At 36.8% G+C, this 23015-nt stretch overlaps 1 protein-coding gene across 1 annotated transcript in view; it reads right to left on the bottom strand.

Moving 5' to 3' along the window:
* TRPC7 (transient receptor potential cation channel subfamily C member 7) overlaps window positions 1-23015 on the bottom strand; it is a 147814-nt gene that overhangs the window by 85195 nt on the left and 39604 nt on the right. Inside the window, exon 2 of the mRNA XM_015826952.1 lies at window positions 7900-8082. Within this exon, the coding sequence (XP_015682438.1) occupies window positions 7900-8082 (183 nt within the window). The remainder of the gene's footprint in view (window positions 1-7899; window positions 8083-23015) is intronic.

A 23015-nucleotide genomic window follows, 5' to 3' on the forward strand; every position in this document is an offset into this window, starting at 1 on the left:
TTCCAATGCAATGATGGTAGATGAGAAGACTCCGTGTGAGCACTTTCCACTTCCATGCAGATGAAATAACATCATTCATAAAAAAGAAAGAGCTTGGTCACATCTTGGTGAAACCATTAGATCATGTAAAACCTAGCCAGAAATGCAGGGTATTACAATTTAAAGCCGTGACGTACAGCTGTCAGAAGATGAACGTTATTCTTATTAGCACGTCAAGCAAAACATAACTTTCTAAGTTGCATTTAGTATTAACAGCTCCTGAAAAGCAGAACAAGTACAGATGGCCAATTTTCTGAAGGATTGCTTTCACTAGCAATCCATCTTAATGACAACCCTGATAAACTACCGTTGAGACAAATAAATGCAAGAAGACGAATAAAGTCTGATTCACCTTTTTTCCTCTATATTTAGAGATATCCATAAACTGCTCAGTATTCAAGAAAACATTTTACCAGTTTTAAGCAGGGTATAAAAAAAGCAGGTTAATTAATTCAGTAAAAGTTGCATCTACTGTTGCAAACAGCTCATCTGCAGCCATTGTTTCTTAGACCATTAAAACCTTCTAGACATTATTTTTTTGTTGCTATAATGGTTATTTCAGCATAGATAAGAGACTTTTTTTTACATGATTAGGATACATGAATGGATTATGGAAAGTTAGTTTGTTGACACATATCAGTGGCAGGTCTGATAGATACAAGGGGCAAATGTATGTATAAAAGGAGCAAAGCATTGCTGTGCTGCCAAGACACCATCTTGTTGATTTTTTAAAAAATCCTCCTCAGCCCTGTTCCTGTCATTCCTGCTTTACCCTGACTTCTTTATCTTCAGATCTTCTGCTTACAAACCCTGGGATGAATACTGTAGGATACATCTGACACTAAGCTTTTGGATTTCAACCAATCTGCTCTTCTGGGCTGTATTTAAGCCACAAAAAATAAGTTACAGAGAAGAGATTCTTCTTTGCTAATCTTTCTGTCCCTAATTTACAGTCCTTCTATTCTACAACATAGAACACAGAACATAGAATAACAGTTTGAAGAGTTCTTGGAGGTCTTCTAGTCCAACCCCCTGGTCGAGACCCTATACCAGGGGTAGGCAACCTCGGCTCTTTTATAACTCATGGACTTCAACTCCCAGAATTCCTGAGTCAATATAGCTGACTCAGGAATTCTGGGAGTTGAAGTCCATGAGTCATAAAAGAGCCGAGGTTGCCTACCCCTGCCCTATACCGTTTCAGACAAATGGTTGTCCAGTCTCTTTTTGAAAGCCTCCAGTGATGGAGCACCCACAACTTCTGAAGACAAGCCATTCTAATATTATGAGCTGATTTACAGCCAAATAAAACTTTTGGAAAGGTGCTCATTGCCACTCAACCTAGTGTGGGACCTGTGGGAACTCAGCAATTGCTGTTTGTAGACTATAAACTTTGGTATAGTGCAAAGTGTGAAGCCAAACAATGTTTCATGGGATGGCAGGTAATTTAACTATGTTTAGTGTTTTTAAAAAAATGATAGCATGGGGTAATGACAGAGTTGCAGCCTAAGTGTTGCTGTGGGTCTTACTGTTTTTATTTCTCTTGTAGCCTGAGGAATGTTTGAGATATATGATCACATTAGGTCCATAGATTTTCCCTTCCATTATATTTATCACAAGTAATTTCTTATCACCTACTCTCCAAGTCCTATGCATTAAAAGGAATAAATGAATTAGAATGTGAACAGGTAGAAAATGGATAGGATAATGTGGTTGAGATATATAATTTTTATCTTGGCCTTCCAAATTATACAGAAACAGTCTTTGACCCAGCCCCTACCTGAAACAAATTGATAAGAACCATACAGATTGCCAGAAGCTGGGAAGCAATATTCTGCTTCATTTTTCATCTCTTTAAAAAGCTTACCAAGTAATCCATATTCATGAATATGGATTCAGTAGAAAATGCACACTTCTCCATGGTGCCCTTATTTGTTGGGTTTACCACCACCACAATGAGCAATATCAATCTCAGAATCTTGGCCTGTTGAGCCACCATCATTTCCTCTTGCATGTGGAAAAGTATTAGGAGATAGTTATAACTTTCTTATAATGCTGAGGATACCATGGATAATGTGGGCAGAAGATTACAGTTAGGCTTCTAATTTTTTTTCCTATGATGAGCTTTTAAAGAGGCTAGTTTTGATGTCTAATGAGGAGTGGCAATCCCTGGTGTTTTTAAATGGCAATGCTAACTCAGGCAAAAATGTTGGGGAGGGGATTTTTAAAAACCCACCCTTCAGCGGATATGCAAATAAGACTGTATCACCCATTCAACTCAGTACATTGCATAGTTGTGTTCCAGCTATAACAAGCGGCACACACAGCTCATGTTTTCTATTTGTATCCATTTAATTCTCTAACATTCCTTCATTATTCTGAATGCATTAGCTTAAGCCCAGCCAACAAAATAGTGGTGCACTAACCCTGTTCCAAATTGTACGAAAACTACATATGCTAACTGAATGATCATCAGAAAAAAGACTGCTGAATAACTGTACTGCAAATCCTCGACTAACCACAGGTCAGTTAGTAACCATTCAAAGTTATGACAACCCACCCCAAAGCTACTTATGACCCATTTTCAAAGTTATGACTACTGCACGTATGCACCCTTGCAGTCACAGGATTACCGTATTTTTCGCACCATAAGACGCACCTGACCATAAGACGCACATCGTTTTTAGAGGACAAAACAAAAGGAAAAAAAAATTCTAACCGGCGGTGGCGCGGTCAGGTAGGCGGCGGCGGCGCGGTCCGGTCGGGTAGGCGGCGGCGGCGGCGCGGTCGGGTAGGCGGCGGCGGGCCGTCCGGGAGGCCGCGGGGGGTGCGGCGGGCCGCGGCGGGGCGTTCGGGAGGCTGCGGCGGCNCATTAAGGGTGATTGCCCTTCTCCATCTGCATACAGTTTCATGCCCGTTGCTGGTTGGCTAACTAGCAACAGGGTCTTACCAGCCAATGGAATTGTGTGATTACAAGCCAGGGGAATCCCATAAAAGAGGGCTCCCCTGGCCCAGATGCCAGTCCGGATTTACTTTATGCCTTGCCAATAAACCGAGAGCTGACTGTCAGTCGACTCGTGTCTTACTGCCTGCGCGATCTAACAGTTTGTAGACTATAAACTTTGGTATAGTGCAAAGTGTGAAGCCAAACAATGTTTCATGGGATGGCAGGTAATTTAACTATGTTTAGTGTTTTTTAAAAAAATGATAGCATGGGGTAATGACAGAGTTGCAGCCTAAGTGTTGCTGTGGGTCTTACTGTTTTTATTTCTCTTGTAGCCTGAGGAATGTTTGAGATATATGATCACATTAGGTCCATAGATTTTCCCTTCCATTATATTTATCACAAGTAATTTCTTATCACCTACTCTCCAAATCCTATGCATTAAAAGGAATAAATGAATTAGAATGTGAACAGGTAGAAAATGGACAGGATAATGTGGTTGAGATATATAATTTTTATCTTGGCCTTCCAAATTATACAGAAACAGTCTTTGACCCAGCCCCTACCTGAAACAAATTGATAAGAACCATACAGATTGCCAGAAGCTGGGAAGCAATATTCTGCTTCATTTTTCATCTGTTTAAAAAGCTTACCAAGTAATCCATATCCATGAATATGAATTCAGTAGAAAATGCACACTCCCCCATGGTGCCCTTATTTGTTGGGTTTACCACCACCACAATGAGCAATATCAATCTCAGAATCGTGGCCTGTTGAGCCACCATCATTTCCTCTTGCATGTGGAAAAGTATTAGGATAATGGATAATGTGGGCAGAAGATTATAGTTAGGCTTCTAATTTGTTTTTTTTCCCCTATGATGAGCTTTTAAAGAGGGTAGTTTTCATGTCTAATGAGGAGTGGCAATCCCTGGTGTTTTTAAATGGCAATGCTAACTCAGGCAAAAATGTTGGGGAGGGGATTTTTAAAAACTCACCCTTCAGCGGATATGCAAATAAGACTGTATCACCCATTCAAGTCAGTACATTGCATAGTTGTGTTCCAGCTATAACAAGCGGCACACACAGCTCATGTTTTCTATTTGTATCCATTTTATTCTCTAACATTCCTTCATTATTCTGAATGCATTAGCTTAAGCCCAGCCAACAAAATAGTGGTGCACTAACCCTGTTCCAAATTGTACGAAAACTACATATGCTAACTGAATGATCATCAGAAAAAAAGACTGCTGAATAACTGTACTGCAAATCCTCGACTAACCACAGGTCAGTTAGTAACCATTCAAACTTATGACAACCCACCCCAAAGCTACTTATGACCCATTTTCAAAGTTATGACTGCTGCACATATGCACTCTTGCAGTCACAGGATTACATTTTGGGGCTTGGCCTGTGGCTCACCTTTATGGTTATTTGCAGTGTCCCATGGTCACATAACATTTTTCCTGGTTTCTGGCACTCACTTCCAGTTTCAAACAAAAAACACCCATTGGGGAAAATTAATTCACCTAATGGCTGCAGGGTTCACTTAATGACTGCCAATACTAATGTTGAATAATTGGTTCTGGTCATGTGATGCCTTGATTTACAACCACAATGATTTATAACCATAATTCCGGGCTAAATTACATCCATAAGTCAAAGGCAACCAGTAATTTTGGTAGCAGATTGGAATAGCATAGGAGGACTAAATCTGCATTCAGTATTCTGAAAGGGACCTGGTGGATGCAACAGACATAAGGATTTATGAGCTGCCAGAAGCTCTGAAACTGCAAGCTACCAAACTTCCTTTAAAAAGAAGCTGACTCAGGAGGACCACAAATATTTCATTCAGTTCCCTGGTCCTTTAATTGGAAATGCTAAAGGAAAGTTTGGTATTTAAAGCAGAGGCTTGATTACCAAGCTACAATTCTTGTTGCAAAAAAAATTACACCGGGATGTTAGTGAAATAAATACAGTTAGAAATCAGGAATATAATTCTCCTGCCTGGCCTATTTTGAAACATTGCCGTTGGATCCATCCAGGCCCTCTAAAGGATAATTAAAATGAAGGAGCTTGCAGAGTAAGAGTTGGAATGAATTGCTTTGATAATTGGAAGAGAAAGTCTGGGCACAGCTGCTAAGAAAGCAATAAGCAGGTGGAGAGAGTTAGAAGGAAAGGAAGGAACAGCTGTTAACTATAAAATTTGGAGCACTTTCCGAGCTCGCTTCCAGTGAACCAATATCCATAATCATAGTATATTGTACAAATAATTAATCAGAAGAAAAAAAAACAGAAAAAGCAGTGATCAATTTGCAAATCATGTATCCATGGTTAAACTGTTTAAAATGCTCTGACAAGCTTTTCCTACTTTTAAGCAATCAATGTATTATTTTCTTCAGCTTAGTTATTTCAATTTGCAGCATCCCCTTCTTGGATTTCGTGAGCGCTGTGGGAGCCCGCAGGTCTGTCAGCTGTTGCAGACTCTTGTAGGGTAAAGCATAATTTGTCACCATCCCCTCAACGCCACAGTCCATTGAAGATAATGGGCATGGTGAAAAATGCAGGATTCTATTTATACAAAGATTTCCCATATTGAACAATAGATAATCATTAACTGGCTAACCACCAAACTTTAAGAAATATGCCCAGCCCCATGGACTTTGTTTAGGGCTACTAGATCTTGGCTGCATAAATCCAGATAACCTTTGGTAGCAGCATAAAAATGTCATTTTCTGTTGGCTTTGTTTTGCCAGAAAAAGTAGTTCCATATGATCAGGTTTGAGACCATGAAGTAGGAGGAGAAGGGTTTAGGTTTTTACTCTCCAAGCTGGTTTCTTATTCATGTCACTTCCAAATGCTATTTCTTGCCAAACAAAGGACTAAATACTATTCTCCCTTGAGCTGTATCCCTAATTCTGACTATGGAGCAGTTGCTTTTGCTTTAAAAGTGACCATGGCCTGATTTTTTTTAATTGCTTACCATTTTAAAGATCATGCTAAGCCACAATACTTTTAATCATAACCTGTTAAAAATATCTACAGTACTCTAGACAGCACCCTAAGCCCAAACCATAGATAATAAGCCACAGTAGATTTCACATTAGATAACCCAAAGCACCATTACAATTGTCTATGATATGGAAAACCACATCGAGTTTGACCTATTTGTTCAATAAAATATTACCATTCTCATCTTTTTTTCTATCATTACTTTCCAGCATAGGAAATTGACCCAAATTAGAAAAGGACCTGTGTTTCCAACAGTTTATGGGCTAAACCAAAGGTTTACAGACTAAAAGCCAAGAATTTTGTTCTTGGCTTCTAGTCCATAATTTTGTTATATTAAGAAACCATATTAAAGCTAATGATTAGGATCTCTAATAGCTGAGGATACCTAAATCCCATCAGCTACACCACTCCATTCATAATCTTCAGCAGTAAGTTATTATTTTTCCAATTAAAGACCAAAGTTGCTTTTTCATCCCGAGGCAAATCCCTGGATTTCTCTTCTATTTACCCACAAAACCACTTAGGCTTATTTCTGCATTCATTTGTTTTCCTTTTAAAGATTTCACTATGAAAATCTCCAGTTAATTATCCATTTTAAAATCCTTTTTTTTCCTCTCAAAATCCACACTTCAAAAATCATTTAATAGTTTTTTTGAGCAGAGAAGGGCCTCGAATATTCTGGAAATGAAAAGGCATATGCTGCTATCGTTAAATTTTCACATTAATCCAGGCGATATGGACTTGGTCAAAATTTATCAGCAATGAGAAAGACAGTGATTGCTAGCTTCCTTGTCCACAGTTGATGATGTGGGAGAGGGCTCTAAGGCTTTCCTGGGCAACAATTATAATGAATCTTTTCAATGATGATGCTACAGTTTTCTGTTTAAGTCTCTGAAGCGCTATTCTGAGCCTGTCTATTTTAATCAAGATCCACTGCTTTTGTGCTGCACTGGACCCCAGAGACTTATTTATGAGATGAGATAGACAGAGATTGCATCCTTCCTTTATATAGAGGTATATTTGTTGATGTGTAATGGCATAAAATAAAAGAAAGACATACTGTAATATATACCAAACACAACCTCTCTCATCCAGATCCTAAATAGTAGAAAGTAGAACATGAACTTCTATAATAAACAAAGTTGATTTAAAAAAAAAAAATCTCTAGGCAATGTCAACTACCCTGGCAACTTGCAAATAGGTTTGATTACAACTCCTATTATCCTCAACAATTATTAGTCAATCATATTTGGAGATTTCAGGCTGTGAGCAGCTGATTAGTGTTATTTCCAATTTAAGTAGTTTTTAAATATATGCTATTCTCATTTAGGATATACAGAATAAAATAATATTTAATATGCTGAAAAAATAATATTTTTCACAGCAAGAATAAAGTTATACTGTATTGGAATACTATCAGCATATTTTCCACACAGCAAAGAACTCTATCTTGCAGTTCAGCACTGTTTTCTTTTCATTCTAAATTGAATGGGTTACTATATCTTAATAGAAACTCACAAGAATCACCAGGAGTTAGATAAAAATGCTTCACTGATTTATCTATAGATCCTTTCCTGCCTTACCCAACTACTTAAGTAAGGCTTATTTCAAGAAAAGTTGAAGGAGAGTTTGCAAAATGCATCTATTCCTAAAATGTCATGCTGATTTAGTTTTTTTTGGACTTGTGTCATTGAACTACTTTCAAAGAAGGTTCTGCAGTTAACCATCACCATCTTTCACTACAACCCACAATCTCCTCTCTTGCTATTGCTACCATCTTTCACTGTTACTATTTGCCATTACTTTAAGGTCTACGTGTTTTGTTTACATGCAGTTTTTTTGAACATGTAATCCATTTTTATCTGACTTTCAACATGCAACAAGAGAACATGCAGCAAGAGAATATTTACCTTTTTGACTTCATATTTAATAGCCAGCTTGATTCTGCTTAAACTTGGACGGGGATGTTCAGGCCATGTTTGTACACTCACATCACCATTCAGAATAGCTTCTACTTCTTCTGTGTCTCTGCAGAGATCCAGGACACCCACCACAAAGTCCTTGCATTGCATAGATAACTTCCTATAATCATTCTAATGAAACAGAGACAAACAATGTTTTAACACTTACAGCATGGAACTGGTTTCTTTAAACTGGCTACAAACTTGAAGGCTGTGATATACTTGCGCTTGAGCATCTCTTGTACTGAGTACAATGGGCAAATCCCTCCACTGCAGTCCCTAAGCTTCTACTGCAGACTAGAAGACATTTGGAGGGATTCCAGAACTACAGAAAACTGCAGACAAATGCAGCGGGCAATGATGCACCTTTCCTATATAAAAAGAGCATTGGATACAACCTTTGGATTTTTGCAAGCTTTGAGAATGCATGACATCTATGTTTTTCTATGATTTCTCTACATGTTTTTTCCCCCTAGCAAATCGCCAAAGCTCAATGACAAATAGAACTGTGTTGTATACAACTTTTCCAACTCTTGAATCTTCAAGCTGAAACATATTTCATCTTTTGAATTGTTCCTGATCATGTACCTTTTAAAGGTGCTGTTGCCCTGCCATGAAAAAAAATGAAAGCATTCAAAGTTCATTAACAATTAAATAAAAACCAATCTGCATCAATATTTTTTTTAAAATACTCTTGTGCAGTAACATCTTAGATTGTAAATAATGGAATTATGTATTTGAATGTTTCTTCATGGAGAAAAGTCTTCTATGAATATTAGGGAAAATACCAACTAATGCATCATCTTTGGGACATAGCAAATTTAACATTTTCAGTGGAGTTTATTCTCTACAGTAGTGAATATGTTAAGGATTGCTATGTTGTAATCCAATGATATGGAAGATCTAAAGCCTGCTAAGGATGCTTGCCATTTTATCTGCAATTTACGTAAACAATGCCTGAAGTTTAAAGTCACTACTCAAAGTGACTGTCAGATTGCCTTCATGAACCATTGCATGATTTTATCTTTTTTTAAATCTTGCCAATAGTTGTATTGGGATTATTAAAGAAAAAGAAAGTTGTATCCAGTAGACCAGGCATGTCAAATATGCGGTCCATGGGCTGGATGTGGCCCGCCGCAGGCCGCGCCCATCCTGGCTCCATAAAGGCAAAAAACATCCCGATAAATCACAATACTGCCCAAGATGCAATCGGGCTTGACCCCTGCAGTAGACAAACAGTTTGATGCTTTTAAATCACTGCTTTATTATAAGAGAAGGTAGTGATTGCAAAATGAAACAGCTCTCCCAGTTATGATGGCTATATTCAGTTATTCAGATGAAGAACACAATTCTTACTGGGGATCATTCTACAAAGAAGAGTAGAGGCTGTAATGGAAATCAAAGAATGGATACATAGGGATATCAGTGTTTGAGCAATGCAGCGAGTACTTTGAAGAGATGAAAAGCTCTATCAAAAGAAAAGATGAAACAAAACAAAAAACAGAAAAGCATATTTGCGGAATTATCACAGTAGCATGGCAGTGTGCAATGAATTTCAAAATCCTAGGACCAAATCAAATACAACACCTAAATGGATTTTTAAATCTAATGGCATGAGGTTTCATGTAGGGAGCAGTGAGTTTAACCCTTTCTCATATCTGCTATTTGTACTGTAAAAACTCCCTTTATATCAATCATTATTTTTTTTTGCTCCTGTGAACACAACCAGATTTATACAGCTAGATTTAGATCATGACTGTAGTAGAGACTATAGTGGAGACAGTATTAGACTATATCTAAAAGATCTGAGACTCTGCGTAGCCATTTGCCTGCCTGTCACCAGGATAATTCTCTGAAAAAAGATCAGAACACAACCAAATTTAGTCTGTCAGGAGAAGCTGGCAAACAGGATGTAATCTAGCCAGGTGCTGCATAGAAAGAAATTTGAAAAGTTGCAAGATTTTGTTACTCTAACTTCATGATAAGGTAGTTTTATTATTCTCAACTTTGATGTTTGAGTCTGGTCTACGCCAAAGGACTGACAATAATAGACAAACATAGGGATTCAACCCTTTTCCTACTTTGCCTATGACCTCAGAAAGCCGAAGTGGGCAGTCTACCAAATCATATAAAGTTCCCAAGCATTATGTTTACAGTGCTTGAAATACCCCAGGATTATGCTACTAAAATTTTATGCTGCCAAATCATCACATCACTGTCACATTGCAACTTCATCATTTCATTCGTATCACTGACTTTGGCTGTCAAAATTATTACTACTAGTAGTAACAATCTCTCCACACAACACCTCAGACTTAGCAATTGTTAATAAACAAGACAAATAAAAGTTTGGCAGTGGACATTGGAATCCCTGGAGAAAGCAGAATAGAGAAGAAAAACTGGCAAAAAATCACAAAAATATAAAGACCTGCAAATGGAATGAATTTGGCAAAAGTAAACAAAGATAATACCAATAGTGATAGGTGCCTTGGGTGCAATCCCAAAATATCTGGAGCACCATTTGAACACCATCTGCAGTGACAAAATCACCATCAGTCAGTCACAAAAGGTAGCTTTACTTGGAACAGCTTACATCCTGTGATGGTACCTTTAACACCATCAAACAACAATATCTGTCTATCCCAGATCATTGAGAAAGATTTGATAGGTAAACAAAAATTTCAAATCCAGTCTAAACGTCTGGCCAAGCATAGCAATAATGTGACCAAGCATAGCAATAATAATTAATCTCTGCCAACAGTTTTGGCCTTCGCACATAATTATTTAATACCTGTACAGAGGACTAGAGAAAGTCAGTTTGATGTAGCAGTTAAGGCACCAGGCTAGAAACCAGGATACGGTGAGTGCTAGTCTCACCTTAGCACAAATTAGCAGGATGACTTTGGACCAGTCACTCTCTCTCAGCTCTAGAAAATAGGCAGTGATAAACTACTTCTGAAATCTTGCCAAGAAAATGGCAGGGATTGGTCCAGGAGCTCACCAGGAGTCAACAATGACTCGAAGGCACAAATAATAATAATAAAAATAGACAAATACAGGGGTCTAGAAGTAGAGATAAGACATTTGTATTGAAAACAGCATTAAAATTTAAAAATATGTATGTAATGTTGAATCTTACTGAAGATTCCAAATTTGCTGATCTCTGAGGACCTTTCAGTTTATCAGAATTGTAATGAAGCATAATAAAGAAGGTGATGAAGGAAAGAAACTATAATCCCCCAGATGCAAAAATACACATTGAAGAAATATGTTGACTTTCAGCATTTGAACTGGCTCTTTACAGAAGAAACATAAAGGCTGATCAACAAGACCTGTTATAATCAATTCTGCGTTGATTGTTCAAAAAAGTAAAAACTCTCTGGTGTAATTATATTTCATGTACATGTGCTATGTTTTACTTTAGTTTTAGTTTCAGTTTCTTTTTTGAATACTTTTTTCTTCTTTGGGCAAATAAATTATTTTACAAAATAAGATATCAAAAGCAATCAGATGTAAATTTGTGACTTGTGCCTACTCAAATATACCAGTATGGGTGCATCCCTGGATATTAGCTGCTTTCCTAGGTCTGCTTACTCAGGCAGAAATTAGCCATTAGTATCTCCTACTTCCACAGATGCCAGCTGCTAATGATACAGAACAGAAGCCTAGATAGACTCCCCTCTATGGACCCCCATAAGAGCTGCTATCACACATGAAACATGAAGTTAATAGATGGACCCAAACCCAGTAAATACAAATGGTAGTTATAGTATAAGCTCTCCCAGATTCAAGATATCTCTGTAAATTAAACTTTGATGAGTTAATTAAGTTCGGAGAGATATATAATCAAGCAATTAACCACAACCTAAGAAATCTGAAAACTATCTATTGATGATGTGAAATGTCATTTTATTTTTCAGCTTTATGGATTCTGTGTAGGCCTTCTATGGATCAACCCTTTTAAAACTTTCTACTCTGCTTTATTTTGAATTTCCCCTGTGTTGAATTGAACCCTAATGTCTATTAAAAAACAGTATATCAGCGTTATACTGTAAATAAATTGCTTTCTAATGCTTGTTGCACTTAATTAGTATGTTATATGTTAAATGAGGAATGGCAGTTAAAATTGTCCCTAAAGTGTATTAATTAGAGAATCATACTAGTGGGGACTTAGATTGAAATTCTTATCCAGTAGGCATAAAACTGACTCCTTAGCGTCTTTTACTTACCTCATAGTAGGATATCACCCTAAAATCCTGTCGAAGGTATAATAAATAATCAATAAACACTGATAAAGGAAGATTCTATTAACTATCTCCTATTAATTATATCATTAATAGGAGATAGTAATAGGAATTTCCTTTATCAATATTTGATTTGAGGCCCAATAATTATTAACATGAGTGGACATGCAAGTGTTCTAGTATAAAAACTGAACATAATTTTAACACTGCAGTTGGTACATACAGTAGATGGTTAATCTATGTTCTAAAAGAAGACAGTATATAATTATACAGACTGAGCCCCCAACCTAACAACCTTAGTATTATTCTTGAAATTCTGAACATATTGACCATACCTGTAAAAACTATCAAGTTCCTAGTGTAAAAATATGCTTTCTTCAATCATGCTACGTCATCTCTTCTCATCCTAAGCTAACACTGGCTATCATTACTAAAGCCTTGATGGAACATGACATCCTGTATGATCCTACACAACAGGAAAATGTGTGTGGGAACCCCAGCTAGGTGGTAGTTTGGAAGCAAGCAAATCTTCCTCAATACTCTTGGATAAAGGGGTCAACAATTTAGAAATATGACTTATACTGAATTAAAACATTACCTTATTTAACCCATCATTGTCAATAATAATTGACAGTAACTCTTTGGGATTTTTTGGCAGGGGTATGGAATCTTCTGCAAGTACAAAGGTACTTATTTTCACACCTCACAGCATGGGATTGTACTACTGTATGGGTGATTGTGATAGAATAGGCCCAAGTGACTCCATATTAAAGCTTGCAGCCAGTGATGGGATTCAAATATGTGAAGAATCGGTTCTCTGTGTGGAAGCCGCTTCTGGAAGTCCATTCTGGGCCTGGGCAACAAAAAATTTGCTGCCGGTTCTGCTGAACTGTTGCAAACTAGCTGAATCCCACCACTGCTTGCAGCACAGTACCTTTGTATAACCAATGAAGAGAGCTGATGTGATGAGTTTTGTGGAGTTGGACAAGATATTATTAGAAAAAAGTTCTGATTAATGCAGAACTTGAGGATAAAAAGGTTGTGATTTGATATATGCTGGATTTTATATCATATCCAAGGAATGTAGAAAGGCATACTAAACTCAAGGCATACTAAATCATAAAAGTTACTGAAACCCCAGGCTTCTTGTAATGCCCTTTCTTCCCGGACACTTCCATTTGGCAGCAGAAACTTCTCCTCAAACAGTGTGAATTATGTATGAAATTTCTGATGTCAAAAATGATTTATTCTATGTGTGGTATCATTTTTTGTGTATCTGCATTTTTGTCATTGAAAAAGATGTGTGAGCCAGCTGTCCTAGCTGTTAGCTAGACAGAAGTTATTACCCCTGTAATTGGGAGACCACAAGCTAAATTCTAGTGTAACAGAGACAATGAGGACAGCTTTTGAAGGGAAAAGATGAATTTTAATAAAACTATGGCTTTTTTTGCAGCCTGTCAGGTTTCCGGTTGCTAGTGCGGGATCTCTTGTTGACACATAACACTCCATTACTGATTGGAAACCTCTTAAAGACATAAGGAAATGGGAAAAAAATGCACTTATAACTTGTGGTTTTGGTGATTAGGAAAAAAAAGACTTTTATTTTCTTCTTCTTTCTCTTTCTTTGTTTTCTTTATTCAGTATAAGATTGAGTTAAATTTTATTTATCTATTTAAAACTAGATAAATGCATGGATGGACGGATGGATGGATGGATGGATGGACGGATGGACGGATGGACAGATAGCATTCCATTAGGACATTATTCTGAATTGATTGGTGCATTAGTGCAAGGGTATGGTTTCTTGTAGCATAGGAGTTGATGTTCCCAATTCTATGCATTTATTTACCAGCATATAACACTGGGCCAGTCCTTAACTAGTAATTGTGAAAACAGCGTGTGAACACATTGATATATATTAAGGTATTTTTCTGCTTCTAAACTCACAAGTGCCTTGCCAAAATATCATGTTGAATCACACGCTTGTATCAACTGACTAGCAGCAATATGCTGCAGCCCCAAAGCCCTTTATTTTACTACATTTCTTAGGAAACTGTGCTTAGAAAATATTGGCAAATACAGTTTATTACATCTGAGAGTTTGCTGCAGAGAATTGCGATAAAAATCATGAAACGACACGATATGGCGCCTTGGAGATAAAAAAAACTTCCAAGGAATAAAGTGTTATTTTATGACCCAAGATCAGCCAAAAGAACAGGCAGTAAGTGTTATTCAGGCCTTTAGTTTTTTTGAGCAATATTGAAAATAAAACTTAGGGAACATCAGATGAAAGTTTATGAATGCCATCTGGGATTAATATAATTTAAATATAACAATCACTGCTACAAATAAAAAAACTAGGGAATATGCTCACCTGATTTTTTTTGAGAAGGGCAACATAAAAAGAAAAATAATCACTACTACTATTGGAACTATAAATTACAGCAAAATGTTGAGTTTATCAGGAATTCAGGAATTTTAGCAGTGGCTAAAACCATTGTCTTTTCAGATGCTTTTTTGGTTCTGAAGTATAAGTATATGGATGTACAGGTTTGGCAATCCAAAAAGCTCCTACAATATGAACTAAGTTAACACATTCTATATGCAGAAGATTCAGAAGGGGTACACAAATGTATAAGCAAAGAATTGTTTCACTGTACAGGGCCATGCACATTTTTTTGTCCTTTAAGAGCTTCATGCAAAACCTCCTTCAAGACCATTTCTGGAATTTGAAAAGCTTCATAGTGGTCAGGCTTCAGACTCTAATTTGTTGTTGTCTAACAACATAATAAATATAAAACCTACACACATCCCAGCTTTCAGCAATAGCCAAAGGCAAAACAAATGTAGCACATGGTAATATAATAAATGATAAGCCCTTGAAATAGTCTAGGAATGTAAAAACATGAATGAAATAAAAATGCATACTGGGAGAATCTTGGGTAGCTCTGCGTAGCTATTCCTGTGACCTACATATGTAAGAAGGGAAAGTAGGTCTTCAACCCAACATTTTGAGCCCTTCAGTCTACCACATTCTCATATTGAACTCAAAGGTCTGTAAAGGGCATTTAATTGTATAACTACAGCATCTGGAATCTATATTAGAGGACTAGATAACAGACTGAGAATCTTGATGGGACTGGTTTGAGATGCTGCAAGACACCTGGAGATGCAGGTTAGGACTAGTTTAAAAAATTACTCATTTTAATTATTATGTTCTACTGATGATTTCTATCTGAAAAAATAATCAGAACATTATTTCCTGCTAAAATTTACAATGACAGTTTTTCAAACTCATTCATAATACAAGGTTTTCAAATTAGACTTTTCCTGCTCCTTGTGGTCCCCGTGGAGATAAAAATGTGTAATTTTTGCTTTTTTGAAAGAGCTACTGGTACTTGCCATTCATTGCAATTTAAGTGGGTCCTCTGTAATTATCTGCTGATTATTTGTAAATGAATCCTCTAATACTGTTACAGCTGTTCAAATCCAAACACATTCTCAATTCAGAAGGAACTAAAGGAAGTATGCTTCTGAATATTTGTTAAGAAGAGAACAATCAAGGTACTGCAGCTAATTAATAAAAGAATAACAGCTTAAAAATTTCTGAGATGCAGCAAAGATATTTCTACGAGAATCAAAAACTGGTTGATTTGTAGGGTATAAAGTAAATCTAAAGTACTTATACTGTTTCAACTATGCATCCTCTACTTTGGGTTTACTTACCTCAGGAGCAGTCTCCAAGGAAGATTATGAAATATCAATCAATCAATCAATCAATCAATCAATTTGTGGTATATTAACATAGGAATTATTATCCTGCCAACCTAGCAGTTTGAAAGCATGCAAATGCAAATAGATAGATAGGTACCACTTTGGTGGGAAAAATAACAGGAGCATGAAAGTTTTCCTCATATAATGAAATGTTTGCAGGGCAATATCCAAGATCAGAAAAACACTAATAGCCCAATAGCTTTAAAATACTTTAAAGGTCCTCCTGGATCTATGGTTTAGTAGGCATTCCAATTCTCTCATTCTAGCCCTTCCACTTATTAGTTTAGGAGCAAAGTATAGGGAAAGAGTTCCATCTGAGATTTTTCTTTGGCCCCATCCTGAAAATCTACTCGATAGATACTCATTGGTTTTCAAAACTGAGATTGTCTCGGAGTCCTAGTGGACAATCATTTAAATATGAGCCAGCAGTGTGCTGCAGCTGCCAAAAAAGCCAACACAGTGCTAGGCTGCATTAACAGAGGGATAGAATCAAGATCACATGAAATATTAATACCACTTTACAATGCTTTGGTAAGGCCACACTTGGAATACTGCATCCAGTTTTGGTCACCATGATGTAAAAAAGATGTTGAGACTCTAGAAAGAGTACAGAGAAAAGCAACAAAGATGATTAGGGGACTGGAGGCTAAAACATATAAGGAACGGTTGCTGGAATTGGGTATGTCTAGTTTAACGAAGAGAAGGACGAGGGGGGACATGATAGCAGTGTTCCAATATCTCAGGGGCTGCCACAAAGAAGAGGGAGTCAAGCTATTTTCCAAAGCGCCTGGAGGCAGGACAAGAAGCAACGTGTGGAAACTAACCAAAGAGAGAAGCAACCTAGAACTAAGGAGAAACTTCCTGACAGTTAGAACAATTAACCAATGGAACAACCTGCCTCCAGAAGCGGTGAATGCTCCAACCCTGGAAGTTTTTAAGAAGAGACTGGACAGCCATTTGTCCGAAGTGGTATAGGGTTTCCTGCATGAGCAGGAGGTTGGACTAGATGACCTCCAAGGTCCCTTCCAACTTTATCATCATCATCATCATCATCATCATCATCATCATCATCATCATCATCATCATCATTATTATTATTATTATTATTATTATTATTATTATTATTATTATTTAAAGTAGCTAAATATATCATAGCCTCAGAAAAAAGAAAACTCTCACTTTATTTCCTGTCCTTTATTTAATAGACATAATGGCTTGCTTCTTTATCTAGTCTTTTGTTCCAAAAGCCCACCAAGGCATTAGCATCAGGAGAGAGAAGAGACATAGATCCAGACCATTACCAAATAAAAATACCATACCACAGCAAGCTTTGCAGTATTTATAGTGCTATTACTTGTTTTTTTTTCAAAATAATGGCATGAATTGTGTGTATGCCAAATGTGAAACAGAAAGGGGGAGGGGTTAATTGCATCGTTGCAGCTACCATTTTGAGTATTGCTAACCACCTACACCACTATGGATGATACCTCTGATTCAAATGGTTAAGTTTGAGATCATTTTTTTTTAACCCAAGTTTTCATTCATTAAAAATGTATTGGGTTTCAAAATATGTGAAACTGTGGTGTCAGCCTTCTGATTCAAATCCAATAAAGAGAGAGCGAGACACAAGCAAGCAAAGCATTTGACACAGAGCAGGAGAAAACAGGCCTTAATTCCAATGCCACTTTTCAAAGAACTGCACACTTCAAATACCTCGAGTGCTTATAAATATTTACCAAACAACCCTAAGAAAAATGTGCATAATATGCATTTTGCCAAATTGGATTTCCTTCTACTTATTTATTGTTTCTGCAGGCTGCCATATGTTTGGAAAGCAGTCAAATACCGAGTGTGCCTGGTGGAAAATGCATAAGAGAAGAAACACATCAGCCAAGAAAGTTAAATTAGAACAACACTGATCCTTTTTGTAATATTAATGTACACTCTGTCTTACATGCAATACAATATTTCTTACATAAGGATCTCTAATTATGGTTTGATTTTGCAATACCGATTCATTTGTTTTATATTTAAACATTATTAAATGGCTTTTCTGAATTATCCAAAGCTGTTTTCATTTTTTAAAAATATTATCCATTGAAACAGCAAACAAACAACTTGTAGGGCATTAGGGAGCAATGCATTTAATCAGTTTTTAAAACTCATAGAGGCAATTGCCTAAGACTGGTTAAATGTTTAAAATGTGTTGTGAAAAGTAAATAAAGATCATCCCCATGGTAGGTAGAGCGTTAATAAGCTTAAGATATAGAACAATAGAAAATCTGCTCTGTGTTGCCATTTAAACTTATGTTATTTTCTGTTTGTTTTCATTTCACAACTTTCTATTCTGCTTTTCAATTCTATCAGCTTCCAAAGAGCAACTAGTAGTAAAACATACTACTAAACATTTAAATAAAAGAACCCTTTTTCTTTTCTTTGCCCTCTCTGAGATTTGCCTGTCTTCCATCAAAAAGTCAAGGCAGTTGTATACACTTTCCCAAGGGTAACAAGGCAATCTCAGTGTCAGTTTGGGAGCTATTGTAAGAACAAAACTTCTCTACACACACACGCACACGCACACCCACACAGAGAGAGAGAGAGAGAGAGAGAGAGAGAGAGAGAGAGAGAGAGAGAGAGGGAGGGAGGGAGGGAGGGAGGGAGGGAGGGAGAGAGAGAGTGAGTATATAAAATCTTCCTTGGGACTTTACTCCCGATAGCTGTTGGGAATAAAGATGGGAATCCATAAAGATCTATGTGAAGGTTAGTCTTCAAGGTGCCACAAAGTTCTTGAGTTTGTGTTGAAGGGATTCCACAAATTAACATGGCTACTTCCCTTGGGTGACCCAAAGGTGCTTTTCCCAAAGGCATCTGGACTTTCTTTGTTTTTCCTTGAAGATGTTTTGCTTTTCATCCAAGAAGCTTTTTCAGTTCTGCCTTTGGAAAAAGCACTTTTGGGACAACCTTGACCTGGATGACCGAGAATCTCCATATTCATTTAGCTATGCACCTTGGGATGAATTCCCTTGGGCAAGATAGTAATTATGATTTTATCTGAGGCAGAAAATGAAAGACAATTTTCTGTCACCCATAACTTTTTATTTATATATGGCAAGTGGTCCATAAGTAATGCAAGGTTAGATTTATTGTTTCTTCAGGCTGTGGGCAGATTTAGCTTGGAGATACAATTAGAAGCTGGTTTGATACATCTCCAAATGAAATTTCTGAATAAATTAGAAAGTTGTACTGAATCATCCAATCAAGTAGGATGTAGCAGAATCAATTGCTGAAGATCTGGAGGACTTTTGTGCATGCGCAACACCATAGTTTCTAAATTAACAGAAAATTGAATCAGCTTACTTTTCTAAATTGTTTTGAATCATGAAATTAGATTATAGTAATGCCTGAACTGATAAACTGAATCGGATTAGTGCTGATTGCATAACCTTAATATTTCTAATAAGAATAATAAGAACATTTCTTGCGTTCAGGATTCATTCTGAATGTTTTCCCCATTTCTCAATTTTTCAATTGGCCAGAAACTTTCTTTTTCACACATAAATGACTAAGCTTCCTTTTAAATATTCCAGAATTCAGTAGTTTGACTCTTACAGAACTCTCCCACAATGCTTTGTAATGCATCCTTCTAACTATATTGCAAGGAATAGAAAGAAGAAAAAATGTCCCCAGATCTGCCTTCAATCTGATAAACAAAGAGTGATGCCTAAATAAAGCTTGGATCCCCTTCCAAAGTACACAACTGGGGGGGGGGGCAGGCATCGATTACATTATTAATTCTGTGATTTAGACATAGAACAAACATTCCTTCATCGTTGCATGGACAGGAACATAATTCACAGAAACTGCTATCATCTGTCTTAAAACATTTGTCAGTGCAGAAAAAGCCCACAAAATTTATTTGACAAAAATATACATTTTCTGTTTATAGCATCCAGATGATGGGATCCTCAGGTCAGATGGCACTCAACATGCCACTGAGGAAGAGCTCAGTAACCTGCATGATACAGAAGACCCTACTTTGATAGCTGAAAATCTAAATAATATACAAGTTCTATTAATGAAAGCCAAGCAGCACAGTGAAAAAGAAGTTCAATTCATATAAAGAAGACCAAGTAATTATTATTATTATTATTATTATTAATAATAATAATAATAATAATAATAATAATAATAATAATAATAATAATAAAAGTTGGAAGGGACCTTGGAGGTCATCGAGTCCAACCCCCTGCTCAGGCAGGAAACCCTACACCATTTCAGACAAATGGCTGTCCAGTTTCTTCTTAAAAACTTCCAGTGTTGGCGCGTTCACCGTTTCTGGAGGCAGGTTGTTCCACNTAAAAAAAACTTCCAAGGAATAAAGTGTTATTTTATGACCCAAGATCAGCCAAAAGAACAGGCAGTAAGTGTTATTCAGGCCTTTAGTTTTTTTGAGCAATATTGAAAATAAAACTTAGGGAACATCAGATGAAAGTTTATGAATGCCATCTGGGATTAATATAATTTAAATATAACAATCACTGCTACAAATAAAAAATTAGGGAATATGCTCACCTGATTTTTTTTGAGAAGGGCAACATAAAAAGAAAAATAATCACTACTACTATTGGAACTATAAATTACAGCAAAATGTTGAGTTTATCAGGAATTCAGGAATTTTAGCAGTGGCTAAAACCATTGTCTTTTCAGATGCTTTTTCAGTTCTGAAGTATAAGTATATGGATGTACAGGTTTGGCAATCCAAAAAGCTCCTACAATATGAACTAAGTCAACACATTCTATATGCAGAAGATTCAGAAGGGGTACACAAATGTATAAGCAAAGAATTGTTTCACTGTAACAGGGCCATGCACATTTTTTTGTCCTTTAAGAGCTTCATGCAAAACTTTCTTCAAGACCATTTCTGGAATTTGAAAAGCTTCATAGTGGTCAGGCTTCAGACTCTAATTTGTTGTTGTCTGACAACATAATAAATATAAAACCTACACACATCCCAGCTTTCAGCAATAGCCAAAGGCAAAAACAAATGTAGCACATTGTAATATAATAACTGATAAGCCCTTGAAATAGTCTAGGAATGTAAAAACATGAATGAAATAAAAATGCATACTGGGAGAATCTTGGGTAGCTCTGTGTAGCTATTCCTGTGGCCTACATATGTAAGAAGGGAAAGTAAGTCTTCAACCCAACATTTTGAGCCATCAGTCTACCACATTCTCATATTGAACTCAGAGGTCTGTAAAGGGCATTTAATTGTATAACTACAGCATCTGGAATCTATATCAGAGGACTAAATAACAGACTGAGCATCTTGATGGGACTGGTTTGAGATGCTGCAAGACACCTGGAGATGCAGGTTTGGACTAGTTTAAAAAATTACTCATTTTAATTATTATGTTCTACTGATGATTTCCATCTGAAAAAATAATCAGAACATTATTTCCGTCTAAAATTTACAATTACAGTTTTTCAAATTCATTCATAATACAAGGTTTTCAAATTAGACTTTTCCTGCTCCTTGTGGTCCCTGTGGAGATAAAAATGTGTAAATTTTGCTTTTTTGAAAGAGCTACTGGTACTTGCCATTCATTGCAATTTAAGTGGGTCCTCTGTAATTATCTGCTGATTATTTCTAAATGAATCCTCTAATACTGTTACAGCTGTTCAAATCCATACACATTCTCAATTCAGAAGGAACTAAAGGAAGTATGCTTCTGAATATTTGTTAGAAGAGAACAATCAAGGTACTGCAGCTAATTAATAAAAGAATAACAGCTTAAAAATTTCTGAGATGCAGCAAAGATATTTCCACGAGAATCAAAAACTGGTTGATTTGTAGGGTATAAAGTAAATCTAAAGTACTTATACTATGCATCCTCTACTTTGGGTTTACTTACCTCAGGAGCAGTCTCCAAGGAAGATTATGAAATATCAATCAATCAATCAATCAATCAATCAATTTGTGGTATATTAACAGTAGGAATTATTCTCCTGCCAACCTAGCAGTTTGAAAGCATGTAAATGCAAATAGATAGATAGGTACCACTTTGGTGGGAAAAATAACAGGAACATGAAAGTTTCCCTCATATAATGAAATGTTTGCAGGGCAATATCCAAGATCAGAAAAACACTAATAGCCCAATAGCTTTAAAATACTTTAAAGGTCCTTCTGGATCTATGGTTTAGTAGGCATTTCAATTCTCTCATTCTAGCCCTTCTACTTATTAGTTTAGGAGCAAAGTATAGGGAAAGAGTTGCATCTGAGATTTTTCTTTGGCCCCATCCTGAAAATCTACTCGATAGATACTCATTGGTTTTCAAAACTGAGATTGTCTCGGAGTCCTAGTGGACAATCATTTAAATATGAGCCAGTAGTGTGCTGCAGCTGCCAAAAAAGCCAACACAGTGCTAGGCTGCATTAACAGAGGGATAGAATCAAGATCACGTGAAGTATTAATACCATTTTGCAATGCCTTGGTAAGGCCACACTTGGAATACTGCATCCAGTTTTGGTCACCATGATGTAAAAAAGATGTTGAGACTCTAGAAAGAGTACAGAGAAAAGCAACAAAGATGATTAGGGGACTGGAGGCTAAAACATATAAGGAACAGTTGCTGGAATTGGGTATGTCTAGTTTAATGAAGAGAAGGACGAGGGGGGACATGATAGCAGTGTTCCAATATCTCAGGGGCTGCCACAAAGAAGAGGGAGTGAAGCTATTTTCCAAAGTGCCCGAAGGCAGGACAAGAAGCAACGTGTGGAAACTAACCAAAGAGAGAAGCAACCTAGAACTAAGGAGAAACTTCCTGACAGTTAGAACAATTAACCAGTGGAACAACCTGCCACCAGAAGCGGTGAATGCGCCAACACTGGAAGTTTTTAAGAAGAAACTGGACAGCCATTTGTCCGAAATGGTATAGGGTTTCCTGCCTGAGCAGGGGGTTGGACTAGATGACCTCCAAGGTCCCTTCCAACTTTATCATCATCATCATCATCATCATCATCATCATCATCATCATCATCATCAT

This window comes from Protobothrops mucrosquamatus, unplaced genomic scaffold (assembly GCF_001527695.2).
Source record: "Protobothrops mucrosquamatus isolate PMUCROS unplaced genomic scaffold, P.Mucros_1.0 scaffold3401, whole genome shotgun sequence".
Classification (NCBI taxonomy): Eukaryota; Metazoa; Chordata; class Lepidosauria; order Squamata; family Viperidae; genus Protobothrops; species Protobothrops mucrosquamatus.